Source organism: Ovis canadensis, chromosome 3, assembly GCF_042477335.2.
Source record: "Ovis canadensis isolate MfBH-ARS-UI-01 breed Bighorn chromosome 3, ARS-UI_OviCan_v2, whole genome shotgun sequence".
Classification (NCBI taxonomy): Eukaryota; Metazoa; Chordata; class Mammalia; order Artiodactyla; family Bovidae; genus Ovis; species Ovis canadensis.
This window is the reverse complement of record NC_091247.1, coordinates 200,246,403-200,270,345: the sequence shown is the minus strand read 5'-3', so window position 1 is coordinate 200,270,345 and position 23,943 is coordinate 200,246,403. Positions and strand designations below refer to the sequence as shown.

General features: G+C 36.7%; 1 protein-coding gene across 1 annotated transcript in view; it reads left to right on the top strand.

The window, feature by feature from the left end:
- The window catches only part of LOC138437732 (solute carrier organic anion transporter family member 1B3-like), an 85,275-nt gene that overhangs the window by 6,976 nt on the left and 54,356 nt on the right, over positions 1–23,943 (top strand). The window contains exons 2-3 of the mRNA XM_069585565.1: positions 2,743–2,876; positions 5,614–5,765. Coding sequence (XP_069441666.1) covers positions 5,676–5,765 — 90 coding nt within the window. The 5' untranslated portion in view covers positions 2,743–2,876; positions 5,614–5,675. The remainder of the gene's footprint in view (positions 1–2,742; positions 2,877–5,613; positions 5,766–23,943) is intronic.

The following is a 23,943-nucleotide window of genomic DNA, read 5'->3' as shown; positions in this document are numbered from 1 at the left end:
AAGGTCACTTAAGTGCTTATTAAGAAATAGTAATCTTTGGTCAACTGAATCAGAATCTCCTGGGTGTGGGGACGCGACTGCTATAGATGTTGACTCTGCTGAGGAATATTTGGGAGGCTGAACCCTAATCTTCTCAGCCCCAGATCTTCTTTTCTCAGTTACCTTTAACTGAGAAAATAGAGATTTCCTAAACCTTTCCCCTCTGCACTTGTTCTTCCCGTGGTTCCAACAGCTCCAAGAATAAGCCAGGATAGAACTAATCAATCAAATAACTGAGATACAGGGCTTAAATAAATATTGTTGCAGCAGTATCAAAGATTATCCTGCAGAAGTGATAAGGGATAACATTATTTTCACATACGCATCTTCACATTACAACATAAGTATGTGCATATATATATTCACATGTGTATGTGCATACCTATGTATATATGTATACATTCAAGTTGCTATCTCTATAATAGCTATATATATATATACATGCACATATATCTATACATATATGATATTAAGTATGCTGCATAATAAATAAATAATATACATGTATAAAACATATATAATATACATTATTTATTCATGTGATAGAAGAAAGATACTAATCTTACTTATAAGAAATAGAGTATTTCTGTCCTATCAACAAGTAGGGATTTCGCAGCCATCCATGAATCTGGCACTCCAAAAGTGAATTTCTGAACTCCAAGGGTACCCAGGAAGAACAATACCTGCCATCAGGCAGCCATTAGTCACTCCCTAAGGTGAGCACTGAGGAGCTGGGGGGAGGAGTGGAAAAAGCCAGATACTGGCCCCAGATAGCTGAGATGCATATGAAAGGAATGATTTCAGTGAGCCCAAACTCTTGTATCTTCCCACACACAGAAAAGCGCTAAATTCCTTGAGATATCTGCTTTTCCTTTATTATCAATAATCTTTTAATGTTCAGACTACCTGCCCTTTCTTGCAAACCTCTCTATAACCTGACTCCTCCCTCTGCCTTCTCAGAGCAATTCTTTCAGGGTTATTTGAGGTGCTGTCTCCCGGGCTTCTTGTTGTTGTTCAGAAGCTAAGTCATGCCCGACTCTCTGCGGCACCATAAACTATAGCACTCCAGGGTTCTCTGACCTTCACTGTCTCCCAGAGTTTGCTCAAACTCATGTCCACTGAGTCAGTGAAGCCATCCAACCATCTCATCCTCTGTCGCCCCTTCTCCTCTTGCCCTCAGTCTTTCCCAGCATCAGGGTCTTTTCCAATGAATCTGCTATCTGTATCAGGTGGCCAAAGTATTGGACCTTCAGCTTCAGCATCAGTCTTTCCCATGACTATTCAGGGTTGACAAGTTTGATCTTCGTGCTGTCCAAGGAACTCTCAAGAGTCTTCTCCACCACCACAGTTTGGAAGCATCAGTTCTTCAGCACTCAACCTTCTTTATGGTACAGCTGTCACATTCGTACATGACTATTGGAAAAATAATAGCTTTGACTAAATGGACCTTTGTCGGCAAAGTGATTTTCTGCTTTTAATATGCTGTCTAGGTTTGTCACCGCTTTTCTTCCAAGGAGCAAGTGTCTTTTAATTTCATGGCTACAGTCACCATCTCATGTTTGAAGTCCTAAAAATTCCCACCAAATAAAGCATAACACTCAACTTTTAGACTGCGACAATTTTGTAAGTTGACACTTACATCATTATGTGTGAAGGAGACCTGGGTCTGATCCCTAGATTAGGAAGATCCCCTGGAGAAGGGAATGGATACCCACTTCAGTATTCTTGCCTGGGAAATTCCATGGACAGAGGAGCCTATGAAGTCTCAAAGAGTTGGACACAACTGAGTGACTAACACTTTCACTTTTACTTAACTTCTGTACACCTCCAGAACAGAGTCCAATGACTGGGGTAAAGAGGTATAATAGCGATTCAAAAGTGTTTGAGTGAGTGAATGAAATCATGAGAGCATGAAACGTCATACCTCCTCAAGAAAACTTGCAACTGGATCAAGCTCTCCCCTTCTCTAAAAACCAGGTTAATAGAAATCATGTGATCTATCTTTCTGCAGACATTGATATAAGAAATCTATCATGCAAAGTAGTCTTGACTTCCATCATCTTTAAAATTTTTTGTCATTTAGGAAATCTATCTTGTAATAAATTGGCACTTTTACTAGTCCATATGGGACATCTGGTATCCAGACACATCATGTTAGAATTGCACCCAAGTACCAAACAAAAGGGGGCTTCCTGGAGGCTCAGTTGGTAAAGAATCTGCCTACAATGCAGGAAACCTGAGTTTGATACATACGTCAGGAACATACCCTGGAGAAGGGAGTGGCAACCCACTCCAGTAGTCTTGCCTGGAGAATTCCATGAACAGAGGAGCCTGGCAGGCTACAGTCCATGAGGCTGCCGATAGTTGGACACAACTGAGCAACTTTCACAACAAAAAGAATCAAACAAAATAGTGTATTTGATCCTTTGAATATTAAAGCAATCTATAGACAAGTTTTAAAAATTGCCTTGTAGTCTTCTTTATATGGAAGAGTTTTAATAATCTGTTGTATTTGTATTTTTAAAGAAAAATATGCAAACTGAGTAAGAAAATATAAATTATTCTCAGAAATAAAGCTTAATTTTTGAACTTTTATATACAAATATTTTGTAAGTTCTGAGATATTATTAACACAGTTTTAAAAATATAAGTGTGCAGTGGAGGTTCTTATAATAAGTGGTCAGTTTTCCTCTATTTGCCTAGGACAATGACCTAATAAGATAGTTAATCATCATTGGACTGAAAAAAGAAATAACCCAGCTAACTATTTAGCAAGAGACTCTGACAACAGATAAAGGGATAGACCTGTGGTTGTTGCTGTGGGATCCTAAGTCCAGGTAAGAAAGAACCTTTGAAATTCTCAAACTTCAGTGTTTCTCTTATTTGAGAAACTTCCGCAATTTTCAAGGATAAAAATTGTTTTTATGGACATGATAAATATTACACATTTTATGCTGTTTGTCTTCTACATGCTTATAGTCTAAGCCCTTAAAATCTATCTTCTAGAGGTAGCTGAGCCTCAGGCTTGTGTTTTTGAAAATAAAAGACAGGAAATCAGGCATTGATAATTTAACAATAAAGTCTGAAATCCCATTCCTATTACTTTCTATCCAAGTGGAACTTCAAGTCTGAAAAAATGAACCCCCAGTTATCTTCTCAAAATATGCTCCAAGGCAATTATTATCACTGACTCTATAAAATTACTAAACTTGCTCTTAATTTCTTTGATTCCAACTGGATAATGTGGGTTGAAGTGTTAGCTGGCAAGCATTGAGAAATGAGATGTGTCTCAAAACTACTTACCCACCTCGACATTACTTGTTTCAAGTCAAGTTTGACTCAGGGGGAGGAAATAGGTCTTCAAGATTCTTTTACCTCTGACTCAATGAGAAAAAATTCCGTTCAGCCCAGTTCCTGGAGCAAACTATGGACTCAAAAATATCAGTTCCTTCTCCAATTCAGGAAGATGGCTAGCCTAATAATTATTGTTAAGGTTATTTAATTAAAAATTATTAAGTTATTTACAGACTTGTAAAAGATCTAAGAAGTTGGTGAATGCTGTTTTTCCTTCCCCCCGCTCCCCCCTCTCAGTACCACCAGTACAGTTCAGGCTAAAATGTCATGATGTTTAGAGTCAACTCTGAATTGATATTCCACTCTTTTAATTAATTTGTAGTGAGTTATTACAATTTAATCTTTTTCCAGAAATAAGGTAAAAGTGCCTACTTTTCCAATTTTTTATCTGGATATTTTTCCCAATATGTAGGAGAGAGGTGACAACTAGTCTGTCTGGGAAAGTAGTAGAAATACAAAGAAAAGGAATGATTCTGTTTAATTAATTAAAATAAAGTGGAATTGTGGTTATGGTGAGGTCAGGCATGACCATAGTCTCTCTGAGAGGTGCTTAGAGTACACTAAGCTCTTTTTTTTAACAAGTCCAAACTCTACCTGCTTTTTGAGCCTGGTTCCAGAGGTATATTCTCTATGAAACCTTTTTAGGCCATTCTAATTATAATTCATTACATTGTTTTTTCTGCTCATTTTGACTGTCTACTATGTGGAAGGCAGTGTTTGACACTTTGTAAAGACATAAAGATGAATTAAGGGCTTCTCAGGTGGCTCAGTGGTAAAGAGTCTGCCTGCCAGTGCAGAAGAGGCAAGAGATGCAGGTTTGATTCCCGGATGGGGAAGATCCCCTGGAGAAGGAAATGGCAACCCACTCCAGTATTCTTCACAGACAATTCCATGGACAGAGGAGCCTGGTGGGCTACAGTCTACAGGGTTGTGAAGAGTCGGACACAACTGAGTACGCAAAGATGAATTAAACATGTTTGTCTTTCTAGATCTTGTAATGTTGATATACAGAAAATGTAACAAAATTTTTTTTCTCTTTTAAAAAAATATTTATTTATTTATTTGGTTGCGCTGTGAACAGATTTTCTCTAGTTGTGGTAAGTAGGGACTACTCTTCCTAGGGGCTCAGTAGTTGCAGCTGGAGGGCTCTAAAACATACAGGCTCAATAGCTGTGGTGTGGGCTTACTTCCTCTGTGGCATGTGGACTCTTCCTGGACCAGGGATTGATCCCATGTCCTCTGCAGTGGCAGGCAGATTCCTATCCACTGTACCATCAGGAAAATCCCCAGATTTTATTTCTAATAGATATTGCTAATAATTTATTTAATCTAATCTAGTGTGTGACTCTGTTACCTTATTTGTTAATTCAAGTTTCCCTCTATAAATTTATCTTCCTAAATTATAATCTCACTAAAACTAGAAATGTGTGTGTGTGTGTTTCCCCTTCATTTTGTGTTTCAGTGCTCAGCGAAACATGAAACCCGAGCTCTGTTCATGGAGCTGAAGAATGAAATCTGCAAACTTGCAAACACTCAAACAGGCAAAGTTTATCTTAAAGGGTAGAGATACAAAGCTCACACATAGACACTGAGAGAGGGTGAAGAGCCCCCAGAAGGCAGGGATTACAGCAGTTTTATATCTTTACTAGTATCAAACTGTATATCGTTGGTTGGCTGGTGACTTTAATATACATCATTTTTGACCAATCAGTTTGACTATCGCAAAGTCCAGATTGTCATTTTTATAGCTTTTTTGGATCCCCCATTTCTCAATTTCTCTAGACATTGCGATGCCATCCCTCAACCCTTTCTTAAGACCCCAGACCATTATTTAGGAACCAAAGGTATCTTTAAGAGCTAATGGTCTTCTTGAAGTTTTGGGGTTTTTTTCCCCCTTAATAAACTCGACAGCAGGTAATGATTGTCTTATCCTTGGTCTGAATGTTTTATGACCCTCCAGACTAGGGAGGTATTCCTCTGATGCGTGGTAATTGGAACAAAGAGTGAGATGCTTACTTGGGAAGAGAAAAAAAAAAAAAGAAATTAAAAAGAACCAAGGTCTCAGAGTCTTAGACTGTCTAGCAATTTCTGCCTCATCAGGACATAATAAATCCTACATGAATATTTGTGGAATTATTGATTGATGGATGTTGACCTTGAGGTTTTTCTCACTTCTGAATTGTTAATGTGAAATAAAACCTACTTTTTCTCTCTCAAAAGGTGATCATTTTGAACTAAACATCAACAACAACTGGAAACATTCGCATGATATATGCAGTTCAATGATGGACCAAAATCATCATTCAGATAAGACGGCAGAGGCTCAACCTTCTGAGAAAAGGAAAACTAGAAACTGCTGCAATGGATTCAAGGTGGAATAAGTTTTATATTTTCAGACTAAAATAAGTAAAGGGGTAACTTTTATTTCAAGAAAAGGCAGCCAGTCTTTTTAAAAGAACATTTATATTTCAAATTAGAGTTTTTGAAAGAAGCATACATTAAAATATAGAATGATACTTATCTTGGTATACGTCAGTCTTTCAATCAGAAAAAGTATTTCTTTGGTGACATTTTTGGCTTAGAATTTATTAATGTTGAAAATTTAGAAAGATTTTGGTATCCTCTCTTCATTCTTGATGGAACAAAAGGTACTTACAAAAATTATGATTCAAATAAAAGTAGTCTTTGTATAATGGATAATACGTTTTTAAAAAAAATCTTGCATTTGACCTATTGACAGAGAAGATTTATCAGTCTTGTGAATCACTTTGTGGTCTTGACCTATTTAATTTTTAAAAAAGAAAATGGCATTTTTATTCTATTAATTTAAATAATATAGTCTAATGGAAAAGAGATCTGTTATAACTAAAAGACCTGGCCCCAAAGCCTAGTTGATGACTTGGGATAGTCAATTAATTTTTCTGTATGCAACAGTTAAAAGTGGTAATCCTGTCTCTTGCTTCTGTCATAAAACCATGAAACACTGAATGATATAGGCTGTATTGGAATTTTCACAGACAGGGAAAAGCAATCCTTGAGCACAGTATTAAGAGAACTAAGACAAACGGAAATTGAGAAGTTTGCATGAAGCCATCTAGACTGTAAATGGAAAACTCTTGAATCAAAGCCTTTTTTTAATTTATTTTTTTTAGTGAAGAATAATTGCTTTACAGAATTTTGTTGTTTTCTGTCAAACTTCAAATGAATCAGCCATAGGTATACATATCCCCTCCCTTTTGAACCTCCCTCCCATCTCCCTCCCCGCCCACCCCTCTAGGTTGATACAGAGCCCCTGTTTGAGTTTCCTGAGCCATACAACAAATTCCTGTTTGTTATCTATTTTATATATGGTAATAAAGCCTTAAACCCCCATAGGGATTCCCAGGTGATGCTAGTGGTAATACAGAACCTGCCTGCAAATGTAGGAGACATAATAAGAGATGAGGGTTTGATCCCTGGGTCAGGAAGATCCCCTGGAGGAGATCATGGCAACCCACTCCAGTATTCCTGTCTAGAGAATCACATGAGACAGGAGCCTAGTAGGCTATGGTCCAAGTGTCGCAGAGTCAGACATGACTGAGCACGCACACATGCAGAGAAGACTAGAAGAAATCAAAAACTCAACCAGAGCTGACGCTGATCATTATTTAAAATGTTTTCCTGAAATTTATAGTTTTGTCTAGCTGAATAAAGACCAGAGATTAAACTTAACTGCAATCATGTTATATAAGGTCTTTTTTAACTTTGTCCAGGGAACATAAGGTCTGTTTGTTTTTCAGAGATTACTGGTAAAGTCTATTCTGATGAAATATTTAAGTAATATTTAAGCCAAGAAGCAGTCACCAGGAGAAGCTACTGGCTAATGCATTTGGAACAGTTCTATTGTCTGTTATGTCAGTATGATGTGCTGGATTATTTTGCTTTTAAACATGAGCAGTTATAGTGATTTCATTTGCACATGTATTCAAGATGATGACAAACTAGCTAAAGCAAATAAAGTTGCCTGTGTAGTCTCTTGAAGCATATGTGTAGAAAAGTTTCAAGTTAGCAAGTCATCAGTGTGTATAAAGTATGTTCACTGCAGTCCAATAATAAAGAACAGAGAAACAATCACAATAATAGCATATTGAGCACTTACTATTATGCAAGACACTATTCCAGTGTTTTATTTTTTGTTTTTATTTTGGTTACACTGAATGTGTAATGATCCAACCAGTCCATCCTAAAGGAAATCAGTCTGAATATTCACTGGGAGGACTGCTGCTGAAGCTGAAGCTCCCATACTTTGGCCACCTGGTGCGAAGAACTGACTCATTGGAAAAGACCCTGATGCTGGGAAAGATTGATGGTGGGAAAAGGGGACGACCGAGGATGAGATGATTGGATAGCATCACCAACTCAATGGACATGAGTTTGAGTAAACTCCAGGAGTTGGTGATGGATAGGGAGGCCTGGTGTGCTGCAGTCCTTGGGGTTGCAAAGAGTCAGACACCACTGAGTGACTGAACTGAACCGAACACTGGCTGCGTGAGCTTTCTCTAGTTATGGCCGATGGAGCTTCTCAGTGTGGTGGCTCCCCTTGTTGCAGAGCTCTAGGTGCATGGGCGTCAGCAGTTGTGGTGCATGGACTTAGTTGCTGCATGGCATGTGGAACATTCCCGGACCAGGGACTGAACCTGTGAGCCCTGCACTGGCAGGATTCTTACCCACTGTACCACCGGGGAAGCCCTCTTCTAGTGTTTCAGTTCTGCGTGCCTGTGTACTCAGTTGCTGCAATTGTATCTGACTCTTTGTGACCCTAGACTCTTTGTGACTGTAGACTGCCAGGTTCCTCTATCCATGGAACTCTCCAGGCAAGAATATTGGAGTGGGTTGCCACGCCCTCCTCCAGGGGATCTTCCCAACCCAGGGATTAAACCAGCATCTCCTGCATTGCAGGCGGATTTGTTATCGTGGAGCCACCAGGGAAGCCTGTTTTAGTTCTACTAGTGGGTGTATTAATTATCACAATTCAGTCAGTCATGTGCTATTATCTCCCTTTTCAGCTGGGGGAAAAAAAAAAAAAACTTTAGGAGGTTGAATGACCTTCTGTAGGTCCCTAAGCTGGTAAGTGGTGGACCCAAGGCCTGAACTCAGGCAGCCTGAAATCCCATGATCTCAACTGTACTCCATGTTGCTAATGTATAAGTGAGTTTCCATAATATTGGTATCTTCAAGATGTTCTGGTAAGCATGGATTTATAAATGGATTTTTAAATAATCTTTGTCATTCTATACTTCCAAATATTCCCCTTCATACCAAATAATTCAGCTTCAAGCAAACATATGTGCCCACACACATACAAATGTACATGTTGTTCCTGAGGAGTGTATATAGACTCAGCATGTAGAAGGTGTAAAAGTGCAAATAGATAGCAAATAATCTTGAATAACAGCATGGTTTGATTCTTTCTTACCCCTTTCCCTCAATTTTTGAGCAGAACCAAGTAAGTTATGAAAACCCTGCCAGTACACTGCTCATCTTTATACTTGTCTCTGTGCTTCAGATTTCTTGTACTGCTGTGTTATAATGAAAATTCTTTAAAAATATAAAAGTAATGCATCATCATCAAAAAATATAAATAACAGGGCAAAAGTAAAAGTTGTCTCAGTCCACCTTCATTCCTATTCCTTTTCCAGAAATCATTAGGATAACTATCCCATTTTTATCCACCGACAGAATCACTATCCCACAGTTTTCCTCTGGCTCATTGCCTCTGTCCTATTGCTATTTCTCAAGATGCACAGTGCAATTCTGACTTGGAGAAGCTTATACTTACTGTCTCCTCATCTGAAATGTTCTACTCCCATATCTTGCACTTTCATCTCACTCAAATCTCTGTTTAAATATTACCTCATCCCTGACCACCCCATATAAACGGTGGTGAAAATATATACATATATATATATATATATACACACACACACACCATATATCACCCATATATATAGATAGCAGTTCCTATCCATAACTCTTCAACCAAACTGATTTTCCATAGCATTTATCGCCACTTGACACTGACATGCAAATGTACACATATGGATAGGTGTGTGTGCGTATCTATGTCCTTAATGGAATAAAACAACACAAATTTATTACAGCTGTGTAATAATTATACCATTCTAAAGTCAAGAAGTCTGAAATAGGTCTCACTGGGCTAAAACCAAGATTTTGGTAGGGTTGTGTTCCTTTCTGGAGACTCTAGAGAAAAGTTAATTTCCTTGTCTTTTCCAGTTTCTAGAAACTGTCCAAAGGTCTTGACTAATAACTCTCTTCCATATTCAAAGCTAGTGATGGTCAATCAAATATTTGTTACATTGCATCACATTGTTGTTGAATTTTCTGCTCTCTCATCCATGCTTAAAGGATGCTTGGGATTACACTGAGTTAACAAAGACAACATATGACAATCTCTTCAAGGTCATCTGATTAGCAACCTTAACTCCATTTGCAAACTTAATATCCCCTTACCATGTTACCTAATATATTCATAGTTAGACAGAGAAATGGCATGCAAAGATGCCCAAGTCCTCATCTCCAAAACCTGTAAATGTGAGTCTTTCCTTGGAGGAAGTCATTTACCCTCTCTGTATCTAAGATTTTTCATCTGTGAAAGGGAAATAATAGCATCTGAGTGACGGAATTATGCTAAGAAATAAATCCACTAATGGAAGGGCAACAGCAGAACAACATCTGGTGTATAGTACTATCAGTAGCTAGCTACCTTTATTTTTATTGCTTCTCTGAGCTTTATTATTGGACAGCAATTCACATGCTTTATACACAAGGCCATCTTGCTAACTCAAAACTCCTCTCCAAATATGCTGCATCAGACCATGCAGACAACTATATGTGCTTTGGCCAGGTTGTCATCACGTTGTTGTGCATGTGAGAATGAAGCCACTATCCCTCCAGCACACTGAAATGTAAAGCTGGGTGGCAAATTTGAGACTTTTCTTCCTTTTATATATAGGCACTAATCACTATGAAATTCCTTCTTGGTACTGTATATGTACATCCCATATGTTTTGGTATGTTGTGATTTCAGTTTTGCTTGTCTTGAGGTATTTTCTAAATTCTTTTTAGCATTCTTTGATCTACTGTTGTTTAAAAGGGTGTTGCAAATTTTCATGTATTTGTGAATTCTCCAGTTTTTACCCTGCTATTGAGTTTTAGTTTCATTCCATTGTGGATAGAAAAGATACTTGGGATGAGATCAATCTTCTTAGATTTGTTAAAATTTATTTTGTGGTGAAACATGCAAAGATATGTGTACACTTGAAAGCAATATGTATTTTGCTAGTGTTGGGTGGGATGTTTTGTGTATATCTTTTAGGTCAATTTGGTCTATAATGTTCTTCAAGTTATCCATTGCTTTATTATTTCTATTTACTATTTAAAATGAGGTATTCAAATTTCTACTATTATTGTATTACTGTTTATTTCTCCATTCAGTGTTTATATATTTAGGTACTCTGATGTTGGGGATAGAAAGATAGAGATATTTATTAAATCTTCCTGGTCAATTGACTCTTTCATTTTTAATATTAATGTCTTCTTTTGTCTCTTGTGACATTTTCACTTAAAATCTGTCTGAAGTAAGTACAGCCACTTTTGGTTACCTACTTCGTGGAAAATCTTTTCCTATCACTTCACTTTCAGTCTTTGTGTGTCTTTAGTTCTAAAGTGAGAAACTGAGAGTCTTATACATAGGGAATAGTTGAGTCTTGCTTCTTTTTAATTTTTAGTTTCTTAATTGAAGTGTAGCTGACTCACAATATTATATTAGTTTCAGGTGTATGGCATAGAAACTCAGTATTTTGACAGACTATACTACACTAGAACTTATTACAAGATAATGGATATAATTCCCTGTACTATATTTTATATCCTTGAAAGTGAAAGTGTTTAGTTACTCAGTCATGTCTGACTCTTTGCAATCCCATGGACTGTAGCCCAGCAGGCTCCTCTGTCCATGGAATTCTCCAGGCAAGAATACTGGAGTGGGTTGCCATTCCCTTCTCCAGGGGATCTTCCTGACCCAGGGATCGAAACCAGGTCTCCTACATTGCAGGCAAATTCTTTATCATCTGAGCCATCAGGGAAGACTTAGTGCTTATCTATTTTAGCAGTTGGTATCTCCTAATTTTATACCCCTAATTGTGTCCTTCCTCTTCTCCCCTTCACCATTGGAAACCACTAGTTCTTTTTCTATATCTGTGTCTTTTTCTGTTTTGCTATACAGAAAAAGCCTTTGTTTGTATTAATTTTTAGATCCCACATGTAAGTGATATCATACAATATTTGTTTTTATCAAATCATATTTCTAGGTCCATTCACATCACTATAAATGGGAGATTTTCATTCTTTTTTATAGTTGAGTAATAGTCCTACTATAAACATTGGGGTGCATATATCTTCTTTAATTAGTGTCTTTGATTTTTCTAGATATATACTCAGGAGTGGAATTGCTGGATCATATATTAGTTCTATTTTTAGTTTTTTTTAGGAACCTCCATACTGTAAGTGTCTGCACCAATTTACATTCCCATCAACAGCGTACAAGTGCTCTCTTTTCTCTACGTCATCACCAACACTTATTATTTATAGTTGTTTTGATGATAGCCATTCTGACAACTGTGAGATTATATCTTACACTTGTTGTTTGATGTGCATTTATCTGTTAGTGATGATGAGTATCTGCTCATGTGTCTGTTGGCCATTTGTATGTCTTCTTTGGACAATGTCTATTCAGATCTTCTGCCAATTATTTAACTATTATTTTTTTAATATTGAGTTGTATGGGCTATTTACGTATTTTGGGTATTAACACCTTGCCAGTCATATTATTTTCAAATCCTATAGACTACCTTTTCTTTTTATCCATGGTTTCTTTTGATGTGCAAAGACTTTTAGATTTAATTAGATCGTGTTTGTTTATTTTTGCTTGAATTTTTTTAGCTTAGGAGACAGATCCAGAAAAATTATTGTTGCAATTTATGTTAAACAGTGTTCTGCCTATGTTCTCTGCTAGATGTCTTATGGTTTCAGGTCTTTATTCACCTCTTTATTCCTTATTGAGTTGTGTGTATATATATCTATATATCCATATTGAGTTTTATATATATATATATATATATATATATACACACACACACATACATTCAATGTGAGGAAATGTACTCATTTCATTGTCTTACATGTAACTGTACATTTTTTCCAACACCACGTGTTGAGAGATTTGTCTTTTTTCCACTGTATATTCTTACATCCTTTACTGTAGATTAATTGACCATAGGTATGTAAGGTTTTTCCCTAGGCTCTCTATTCTGTTCTGTTGCTGTATATATCTGTTTTTTGTGGTAATACCAGGTTGTTTTGGTTACTATATCTTTGTACAGTTGTGTAAAATCTGAGAGAGTGACACATTCAGCTTTGATCTTTTTTCCTCAAGACTACTTTGGCAAATTAGGGTCTTTTATGGTTCCATATCTATAATTATGACAGTTATAAAGCTGATAACAACAAATTTGATAGCAGAAAAGCTCTACATATTAAATTCTCCAGTTTCATATACTTTACATTACTATTATCACATTTTACATCTATATATACTGTCTAACTTTTAAAACATTTGTATAATTATTTTTAAATATTATTGTCATTAATCTTTTATACTAGAATCAAAACTGGTTTGCCCACTATTATAGTGATACAGTATTCTGTTTTTGTCTCTATGTCTACCTTACTAACAAGTTTTCTGCTTTCTTCTGCTATCATGTTGCTGTCTAGTATTCTTTTATTTCAACTTGAAGAACTCCCTTTAGTGTTTCTTATAAGGGAAGTCTGGTGTTGATGATCTCCTTTAGTTTCGGTTTGTCTGGGAGAGTTTTTACCTCTCTTTCATTTGGAAGGTTTCTTTTGCTCAGTATAGTATTCTTGGATGATATGGTTTGATTTTGCTTTTTTCTGAATTCTGTTAATATATCGTTCCATTTCTCCTGACCTATAATGAAAAACTTGCTCTTAGTCTTCTGGGGGTTCCTCTTTCTATGACAAGTTTCTCTCCTCTTGATTCTTGTCTTTCTTTTTATTTTAATTATACTGTGCCTTCAGTTCAGTTCAGTCGCTCAGTCGTGTCCAACTCTTCATGACCCCATGGACTGCAGCACACCAGGCTTCCCTGTCCATCACCAACTCCCAAAGCTTGCTCAAATTCATGTCCATTGAGTCAGTGATGCCATCCAAACATCTCATCCTCTGGAGTACCCTTCTCCTTCTGCCTTCATTCTTTCCCAGCATCAAAGTCTTTTCCAAGGTGTCAGTTCTTCACATCAGGTGGCCAAAGTATTGAAGTTTCAGCTTCAGCATCAATCCTTCCAATGAATATTCAGAACTGATTTCCTTGAGGATGACTGATTGGATCTCCTGGCAGTACAAGGACTCTCAAGAGTCTTCTCCAATACCACAGTTCAAAAGTATCAGTTCTTTGGTGCTCAGCTTTCTTTATAGTCCAACTCTCACATCCATACATGACTACTGGAAAAACCATAGCCTTGACTAGATGGACCTTTGTCAGCAAGGTAATGTCTTGCTTTTTAATATGCTGTATAGCTTTTCTTCCAAGGAGCAAGTGTCTTTTAATTTCATAGCTGCAGTCACCATCTGTAGTGATTTTGGAGCCCAAGAAAGTAAAGTCTGTCTTTGTTTCTATTGTTTCCCCATCTATTTGCCATGAAGTGATGGGACCAGATGCTGTGATCTTAGTTTTCTGAATATTGAGTTTTAAGCCAACTTTTTCACTCTCCTCTTTCACTTTTATCAAGAGGCTCTTTAGTTCTTCTTCACCTTCTGCCATAAGGGTGGTGTCATCTGCATATCTGAGGTTATTGATATTTCTCCTGGCAATATTGATTCCAGCTTGTGCTTAATTCAGCCTGGCATTTTTCATGATATACTCTGCATATGAATTAGTCAGGGTAACAATATACAGCTTTGATGTACTCTTTTCCCTATTTGGGACCAGCCTGTTGTTCCATGTCCAGTTCTAACTGTTGCTTCCTTACCTGCACACAGATGTCTCAGGAGGCAGGTAAGGTGGTCTGGTATTCCCATCTCTTGAAGAATTTTCCACTGTTTGGTATTATCCACACAGTCAAAGGCTTTGGGGTAGTCAATAAAGCAGAAGTAAATGCTTTTCTGGAACTCTCGGGCTTTTTTGATGATCCAACAGATGTTGGCAATTTGATCTCTGGTTCCTCTGCCTTTTCTAAAACCAGCTTGAACATCTGGAATTTCACAGTTCACATACTGTTGAAGCCTGACTTGGAGAATTTTGAGCATTACTTTACTAGCATGTGAGATGAGTGCAGTTGTGTGGTAGTTTGAGCATTCTTTGGCATTGCCTTTTTTGGGAATGGAATGAAAACTGAGCTTTCCCAGTCCTGTGGCTACCACTGAGTTTTCCAAATTTGCTGGCATATTGAGTGCAGCACTTTCACAGCATCATCTTTTAGGATTTGTAATAGCCTAATTGGAATTCCATCACCTCCTCTTGCTTTGTTCATAGTGATTCTTCCTAAGGCCCACTTAACTTCGCATTCCAGGATGTCTGTCTCTAGGTGAGTGATCACACCATTGTGGTTATCTGGGTCGTGAAGACCTTTTTTGTATAGTTCTTTTGTGTATTCTTTCCACCTCTTCTTAATCTCTTAGGTCTATAACATTTATGTCTTTTATTGAGCCGATCTTTGCATGAAGTGTTCCCTTGGTATCTCTAATTTTCTTGAAGTGATCTCTGGTCTTTCCCGTTCTATTGTTTTCCTCTATTTCTTTGTATTAATCACTGAGGAAGGCTTTCTTATCTCTCTTTGCTATTCTTTGGAACCCTGTATTCAAATAAGTATATCTTTTCTTTTCTCCTTTGCCTCTTGCTTCTCTTCTTTTCTCAGCTGTTTGTAAGGCCTCCTCAGGCAACCATTTTGCCTTTTTTGCATATTTTTTTCCTTGGGGATGATCTTGATCACTGCCTCCTGTATGATGCCATGAACCTCCATCCATAATTTTTCATACAGTGCCTTAGTGTGGCACATTACAGAGATATTCTTAAATTATTTATCACTTTTTCCTCCCAGCATTCACATGTATTTAAATAATTAAGGAAATATGCCAAAAGAAGTTCAAATTTTCATAAAGCTTTTTAACATTGGTAAGCAGAGCTAAAACAAATCACTTAAGCAACAACCAGTATATTACCAAAAACTCTGGATTATGACAATGAACACATAGAATTTGGCTGAAATTAATCAAATCAAAATGCATGGACAAAAAAGAAATTTACAATGATAAAATCTGTTTTAAAAAAAATAGAAAGGAATTAAACACAAGATAGTTTTCCAAAGTGAATTTTAAGGCAATACAATTGCCTAATTAGTACATAATAGAAAAGAGAAGAAATATATCAAATACCAAAAAAAATTTAAGAGATTTTTGCAATTATTAAAATTACATAAAGAAAAATTCAATCAAATAGATCAAAATCAAAGACATCAAACACATTAGAAAGACATCAAAATAGTTATTAAAACATAAGCTTAATATTTAATAAAAATTAAATCTTTGGGCTAAGTATTAGATAGTGAAGTGAAAGTCACTCAGTTGTGTCCGACTCTTTGTGACCCCATGGACTATAGTCCACGGAATTCTGCAGGCCAAAATACTGGCCTTTCACTCCGCCAGGGGATCTTCCCAACCCAGGTCTCCCACATTGCGGGCAGATTCTTTACCAGCTGAGCCACAAGGGAAGCCCAAGAATACTGGAGTGGGTAGCCTATCCCTTCTCCAGAAGATCTTCCCAACCCAGAAATCAAACTGGGGTCTCCTGTATTGCAGGCAGATGAGCTATGAGGGAAGCCCAGGTATTAGATAAGCACTTTATAATATTTTTCACTCTATAATATACATGATTCTAACTTGGTTATGATATGCCTTACAGAAGTGGTAGGAATGGCTTTGGGATTTAACACTCTTCTTCCACTAGTGCAAAGAAAAAAAAATATATATATATATTTGCAGAGTGTGAATGGAGCAAAGTTTTAAAAACAAGTCATATTAATAAAAAGAAAAAAAGATAAATCTACAATGGCCTTTCAAATTACATATATTTGGTGCATTTACAAACATTCACAAACACATCCATGAGCTCATGAACATAATTTCCTTTGAGCCTTACAATGACCCTATAAAATAAATAAGCTAACTATTTTGTATTACCTTTTAATGGATTAAGAAACTGAAGTTCAGTGAACTGTGTAATTTTTTCATCTTTGTTGGGTTAGGAAATTAAAAACAAGACAACTGGATCTAGATCTTCTGATTGCAAAATACATTCTTTTTTCTTTCATCACATGCATACCAGGTAATCCATGAATAATTTTCTATCGTTGCTAAGAAGGAAACAAAGTAGTGGGTAGGGGATATTAAAAGAAAGAAGAGGGAATTATGAGATACAAAGTCCATATACAAAATGAAGTCAGTGCTAAAAAAAAGAGATACAGTATATCAAGAACTTATTTTTTCTGAAACATACCAATAAATTGTATTTCAGTCTTGTTTGGAAGTAGCATATTTAATCAATAATACTTCAGGTCAGTTCAGGTCAGTTCAGTTGCACAGTTGCGTCTGACTCTGTGACCCCATGGATTGCAGCACCCCAGGCTTCCCTGTCCATTACCAACACCTGAAGCTTGCTCAAACTCATGTCCATTGAGCCAGTGATGCCATCCAGTCATCTCATCTTCTGCCATCCCCTTCTCCTCCTACCTTCAATCTTTCCGAGCCTCAGGGTCTTTTCTAATGAGTCAGTTCTTTGCATCAAGTGGCCAAAGTAATGGAGCTTCAGCTTCAGCATCCTTCCAATGAATATTCAAGACTGATTTCCTTTAGGATTGACTGGTTTGATCTCCTTGAGGTCCAAGATTCATTTAAAAATTAGACTAAACCTTATGGAAATTGAGATCTAATAAAATGCCATTCACAAAGCATTCTAGCTAGGAATTCTTCTAAGAAATTATACAATTTAAAGATGAGAAGAAAACAATAGATTTGTCTCAATAATACAAATAGCACAGTGATTTGAGATTATGTGTGTACTCATTTGTTCAGTTGTGTCCAACTCTTCACAACCCTTGGACCGAAGCCCACCAGACTCCTTTGTCCATGGGAATCTCCAGGCAAGAATACTGGAGCAAGTTGCCATTTCCTCCTCCAGGGGAGTTGCTGACCCAGGGATTAAACCTGCATCTCCTGTTTCTCCCACATTGCAGCCAGATTCTTTTCCCCTGAGCCATTGGGGAAGCCCAATTTTAGATTACAAATATTCTGAAAGTAAGACTAATTGGGTGACATCAAAATCATGGTAAAGTGAGAGTCTCCCTTTTTCCATCCCCTTAAATCTGCAACCAGTAGAACACCCACAGCCTAGCAAAGCTGACTCTGCACAACACACCAGGATGCCAGAGAATCCATGCATCTGTGCATCCAAAGTTGAGTGGACTGGAATACATAGAAGAGGTGGAACTAGGGGACAGCAGAAGCAGTTCCTATGGTCCCAGACCCCCATTTATGGCTGCTGAGCCAACAGCCCCAGAGAATCTAATTGCATCAGGGGAAGCAGTGCACATAGCTCCAGCCTCTCAAGCACAGCAATGCCCAAATCCATAGGAAATTGGGCAGTAATGGCAATAAGGTCTGTGATGATTTCCTCTAGCCTGGCAGGTGCCTACAACTCTGAGCCACACCTCCCACCCACAATAGGTGCACCCGTGAATCTGATAACTCTGAACACAGCAGAGGCACTTGTAAACCTACCTTCCAGTCTATGCTTTCCCTCTCTCTGTGGTCCTGCCATTCCAGTGACCCACGTGGTGACACTGACAGCACCAAGGCATCAAGAATCTGAGTCACAAGAAGGTGACAATTTTCTTAAAGTGACGGAGTATGGTGATCTAACTGATAGAGAATCCAAAATAGCTGTCATGAAGAAACTGAATGAGCTACAAGAAAACTCAGAAAGGCAATTCAATAAGCTCAGGAATAAAATTAATGAACAGAAGGGACACTTTACTAAAAAAGAGCAAAATTCTTAACAAAAAAAAAAGAGAGAGGGGTGGGCAGGCAATTCAAAACTCAATAAACAAGATGAAAAATGCATTAGTAAGTACTAAAAATAGAGCAGACTATATGAGAGAGAACTAGCAAGCTCAAAGGTGGAAATCTAGAAATGATATAGATAAAAGAGGTGAGATAATTAAGACATAACAAAAGGAGGAAATTCTTTGAGAAATATCTGACTCTTTTATGAAAGGAAATATTAGCATGATGGGTATCCCAGAAGAAGAGAGGGAAAAGGGAACAGAGCTTATTTAAAGAAATAATAGCTGAGAACTCCCCAAACATGGGGCAGAAATTGGAAATGCAATGAAGAATATTCATTCTCTATGAAGCTAAGAGAATACCTAATTACCTCAACATTAAAAGATGTTCTCTAAGACACATTATATTAAAACTATCAAAAGTCAGTGACAAAAAGACTTTTAAAGGCAATTAAGAAAGACTAGATGGTAACCTACAAAGGAAAGAAGGTTTCTTAAATTACAGAAGTTATAGGCCAGGAGAGAGTGAAATGATATTTTCAAAATGAAGAAAGCCTGTCAGCCAAAAATATCCTATCTAGCTAATGATAACTTCTAGAAAGTTATCATTCAGATATGGAGAAATTAAGAGTTTTCAAGACAAACTAGGGTCGAAGGACTTCATCAACACTAGACCTGCCTTATGAGAAACAATTGAAACTCTTTTACGAGAAAGAAAAAGTCTTTTACCAAAAACAAAAAGTCAAAGGTACGTAACACTGAATAAGGTGATAAATAGAGTCTGAAAATTGCAACTACATATCAGAATAGAATTTTAAACACCTCATTATAGAATAAAGGTTAAAGAAAAAAAGTAATACAAATGACCATAGCTCCTTAAATTGGTAACAAACTCACAACATAAAAAGGGATAATTTGAGATAACAGAAACATAAAAGTTGAAAAGATGGGACTTATATAAGCAAATGAAGATAAGGTGCTATCAGCAGAAAAGGATTATGTTATCTATGAGATATTTTATACGAAGCTCACGGTAACCATTAAACATAAATCTAGAGCAGAGACACAAAACATAAAAAAGAAGAAACAGAAAAACCTGATTTAAAAAAAAAAAAAAACACCTACCAAACTAAAATGATTGACAGAAACACAAACAGAAAAAAAAAGGAGATATAGACAAATCAGAAAACAAAAGACAAACAGACAGTACTAAGTCCTCATTTATCTATAATCACCTAAAAGTAAATGGGTTGAATTCACCAATGCAACAAAACACAGGGAGGCTTTGTTGTCAGTTGTTCGGTCACTCAACCGTGTCCGACTCTTTGTGACCTCAAGGACTGTGGCATGCCAGGCTTCCCTGTCCTTCACCATCTCCTGGAGCTTCTTCAAACTCATGTCCATTGAGTCAGTGATGCCATCCAATCGTCTCATCCTCTTCCATGCATTCTCCTCCTGCCTTCAATCTTTCCCAGCATCAGGGTCTTTTCTAATGAGTCCACTCTTCGCATCAGATGGCCAAAGTATTAGAGCTTCATCATCAGTCCTTCCAGTGAATATTCAAGATTGATTTCCTTTAGGATTGACTGGTTGGATCTCCTGGCAGTCCAAGGGACTCTCAAGAGTCTTCTCCAACACCAGAGTTCAAAAGCATCAACTCTTTGGCGCTCAGCTTTCTTTACAGTCCAACTCTCATGTCCATACATGACTACTGGGAAAATTATAGCTCTGACTAGATGGATCTTTGTCAGCAAAGTAATGTCTCTGCTTTTCAATATGCTGACTAGGTTGGTCATAGCTTTTCTTTTGAGCAGCAAGCGTCTTATAATTTCATGGCTACAGTCACCATCTGTAGTGATTTTGGATCCCAAGAAAATAGGCTGTCACTGTTTTCATTGTTTCCTCATCTATTTGCCATGAAGTGATGGGACCAGATGCCATGGTCTTAGTTTTTTGAATGTTGAGTTTTAAGCCTGCTTTTTCACTCTCCTCTTTCACTTTCATCAAGAGGCTCTTTAGTTTCTCTTCATTTTCCGCCATAAGGGTGGTGTCATCTGCATATCGGAGGTTATTGATATTTCTCCTGGCAATCTTGATTCCAGCTTGTGCTTCATCCAGCCCGATATTTTACATGATGCATTTTGCATATAAGTTAAATAAGCAGGGTGACAATATACAGCCTTGATTTACTCCTTTCCCTATTTGGAAACAGTCTGTTGTTCCATGTCCAGTTTTAACTGTTGCTTCTTGACCTGCATACAGATTTCTCAGGAGGCAGTAGTCTAAGATAATCTGGATGGATTTAAAAATAAATCCCAACTATATGCTCCTTCCAGGAGACTCATCTCAGCTCTAAAGACAAACATGGGCTTAAAATGAATGGATAAAAGATGATACTTCAAGCAAATAGCAGATAGAAAAAGCAAGTGTAGCCATATACATATCAGACAACATGAATTTCAAGCTAAATAAAATAACAAGACACTAAGATAGGCATTATACAATGATAAAGGAGACAACTCATAAAGGAGACGTAATAGTGATGAATACATATGCACTTACAATAGGAGCAACAAAGTATAAAAGCAATTATAAGAAGACTTAGAGAGAATTTGAGGGCAACACAAAAATAATGAGACTTTAACACCCTGCTTACATCGGTGGATTCATCATCCAGACAAAATGCCAACAAAGAAATAGCAGTCTTAAATGGAACATTAGGCCAGGGCATTTGACAGATTTGTTTAGAACGTTCCACCAAAATGAAGCAGGATACACATTCTTATCAAGAGCACATGGAACAGTCTCCAGGATGAACCACATGTTGGGATACAAAACACTAAATTTAAGAAGACTGCAATCATATCAAACATTTTTTTCCCAATTACAATAGCGTGAAACTATAAACCAAAGCTGGATAAATCACAAATATTGGAGAGTAAACAATATGCTACTGAACAACTTCAATGAATACCTCAAAGCAAAGAAATTCAGACAGATGAAAATAAAAATATACTAAACTTTATGGATGCAACAGAAGCTGTATCAAGAGAGAAGTTTTTAGCAATAGAGGTCTATTTTAACAAATTAGATAGATAGATAGATAGATAGATAGATAGATAGTCTCACATCTAAAGGCACTAGAAAATAAGGAACAAATGAAGCCCAAAGTCAGTAGAAGGAATGAAATAATAAATATCAGAGCTGAAATAAATGAACCGGACTAGAAAAGACAATAGAAGAGGTCAATGAATCTAAATGCTTGTTTTTTGAAAAGATAAACAAATTGACAAGTCTTTAGCTTAACTCACTATGGAAAAAGGAGGGAAGACATAAACTCAGAACTGAAGAGGAGAAATAATAACAGATACCCCAGAAGTAAAAAGAATTATGAGAGAATGTTATGAACAGCTATTTGCCAACAAACTGGACAATCTAGAAAAGAAATGGATAAATTCTTAGAATCATACAACCTTCCATGACTGAATTGTGGAGAAATATAAATTGTGAACAGACTGATCATTAGTGAAGAGATTAAAATAGTAATCAAGAAAGTCCCCAAAATAGACATCCAGGAGCAGACAGCTTTAGAAAGCAACTCAAAATGGATCAGAATTAAATGTAAGAACTGAAATCATAAAACTAGAAGAAAAGATAGGCAATGTACTCTTTGGCATTGGTCTTAGCAGTACTTTCTGGATGTGTCTTCTCAGACAAGGGAAGCAAAAGCAAAAATAAACAAACAAAAGATCTGCACAGTAAAAGACACCATCATCAAAAAAAAAAAAGAAAGAAAGAAAGAAAAGAAAAGGCAACCTACTGAATGAGAGAAGATATTTGCAAAGCATATGTCAGATAAGGGGTTAATATCCAAAATACATTTTAAAACTCACAGACAACAACAACAACACAACCAATCTCTTTAAAAAAAAAAATAGGCAGAGGAGCCAAAATGCGTTTTTCCAAAGAAGACACATGATGGCCTTTGAAAGGCCATATATACATATATACAGAAAGGTACGCTGAAAGATGTTCAACATCATTCATTATTTGGGCAATGCAAATCAAAACCATGAGGAGATATATCACCTTACACCTGTCAGAATCTATATCATTAAGAAAAAAAATAAGCCAAATGAGAGATAACAAGGATGTGATTTAGGATGATAAAGAGATGAAGGAAAAGTGTGTGAGTATATCAGATCCAAGAACTGTTTTGCTTTTCATGTGTGAAATACTTGCATTTCAATTACAATACTGCTACATTTTTAGCTTTACTCCTCTGGTTAAATAACTTTGCATGTCTAAACTTTATTATTCTTATTCTGAAGACAGGAATGTATGACAGGCAAGGATTTTGTGAGCATTATAAATAATACTTGTAGAATACCTGGAACACACACTAGCAAATATTAGCTTCCAGATAATAACATAAATTGTTTTCATGTCCTTCCTGAATTAATTGGAAAAAGAAATATCTAGTGAATGAGGAGAAACTAAGTTTTCTGTAGGGTGTCAGATGCAAACCTTCATCTTTATCTCTGCTATTAGACATTTTTCAAAGGATATATTGACTCTTTACAGTTTCTGTTTAAGAAAATTTGGATGTATACTAATATCTATGTCATAAGAAAGCACAGATTACAAAGAGAGTACATATACATCTATTCAGAAAATGTGGTATAAATTAGCATCTTTATTATGCATATTATTTTGGATAGTGCATTTTTCTCATTTTTATAGCTTCTTTTCAGTTTTTTTGGTGTGTGAAATGTTCTGCTTCTTTTCCTTCATTCTGAGATACTTTCCTCTACATCAGAGTGCCCAGTTAGATTAGTTGCTTTAAAATTCTTGTCCAGCAATACTAACGTATGTGTTAGTTACTAACATAATCTAAGTGCTGGACTTGGTTCGTTGTTAATTTTCTTGAGAATTGGCTACATTTTCCTGGCTCTTCATGTGTTGGTAATTTTGGACATTGTTATATTCTTCCAAAGTCTGTTGATATTTTTTGTTTGTGTTACAAGGCAATTAAGTTTGTTGACCTGAAATTGCAATGTCTATCTCTTAGGAAATAGTTCAAATCTCAGTTCAATTACCTTATCCTTAGCTGACTAGCTTAAATTGTTCAGAGGTCAAATATTTGGAGCGTTTACATATAGAATTTAAGGCCCCCATTCTCTGGATCTCTCCTTTATGAGATTCTTCCCTGAATTTATTTTTCAGATTAGACCAATATTAATTGCAAAAATACAAGCACGTTTTCTGATCTAAGTGCTTTGGCTCCTCTGATGCAAGGGTGTATTTGGATAAAAAATTGAGTTTAAGATAATACAATTCCAATCATATGTGTATACAT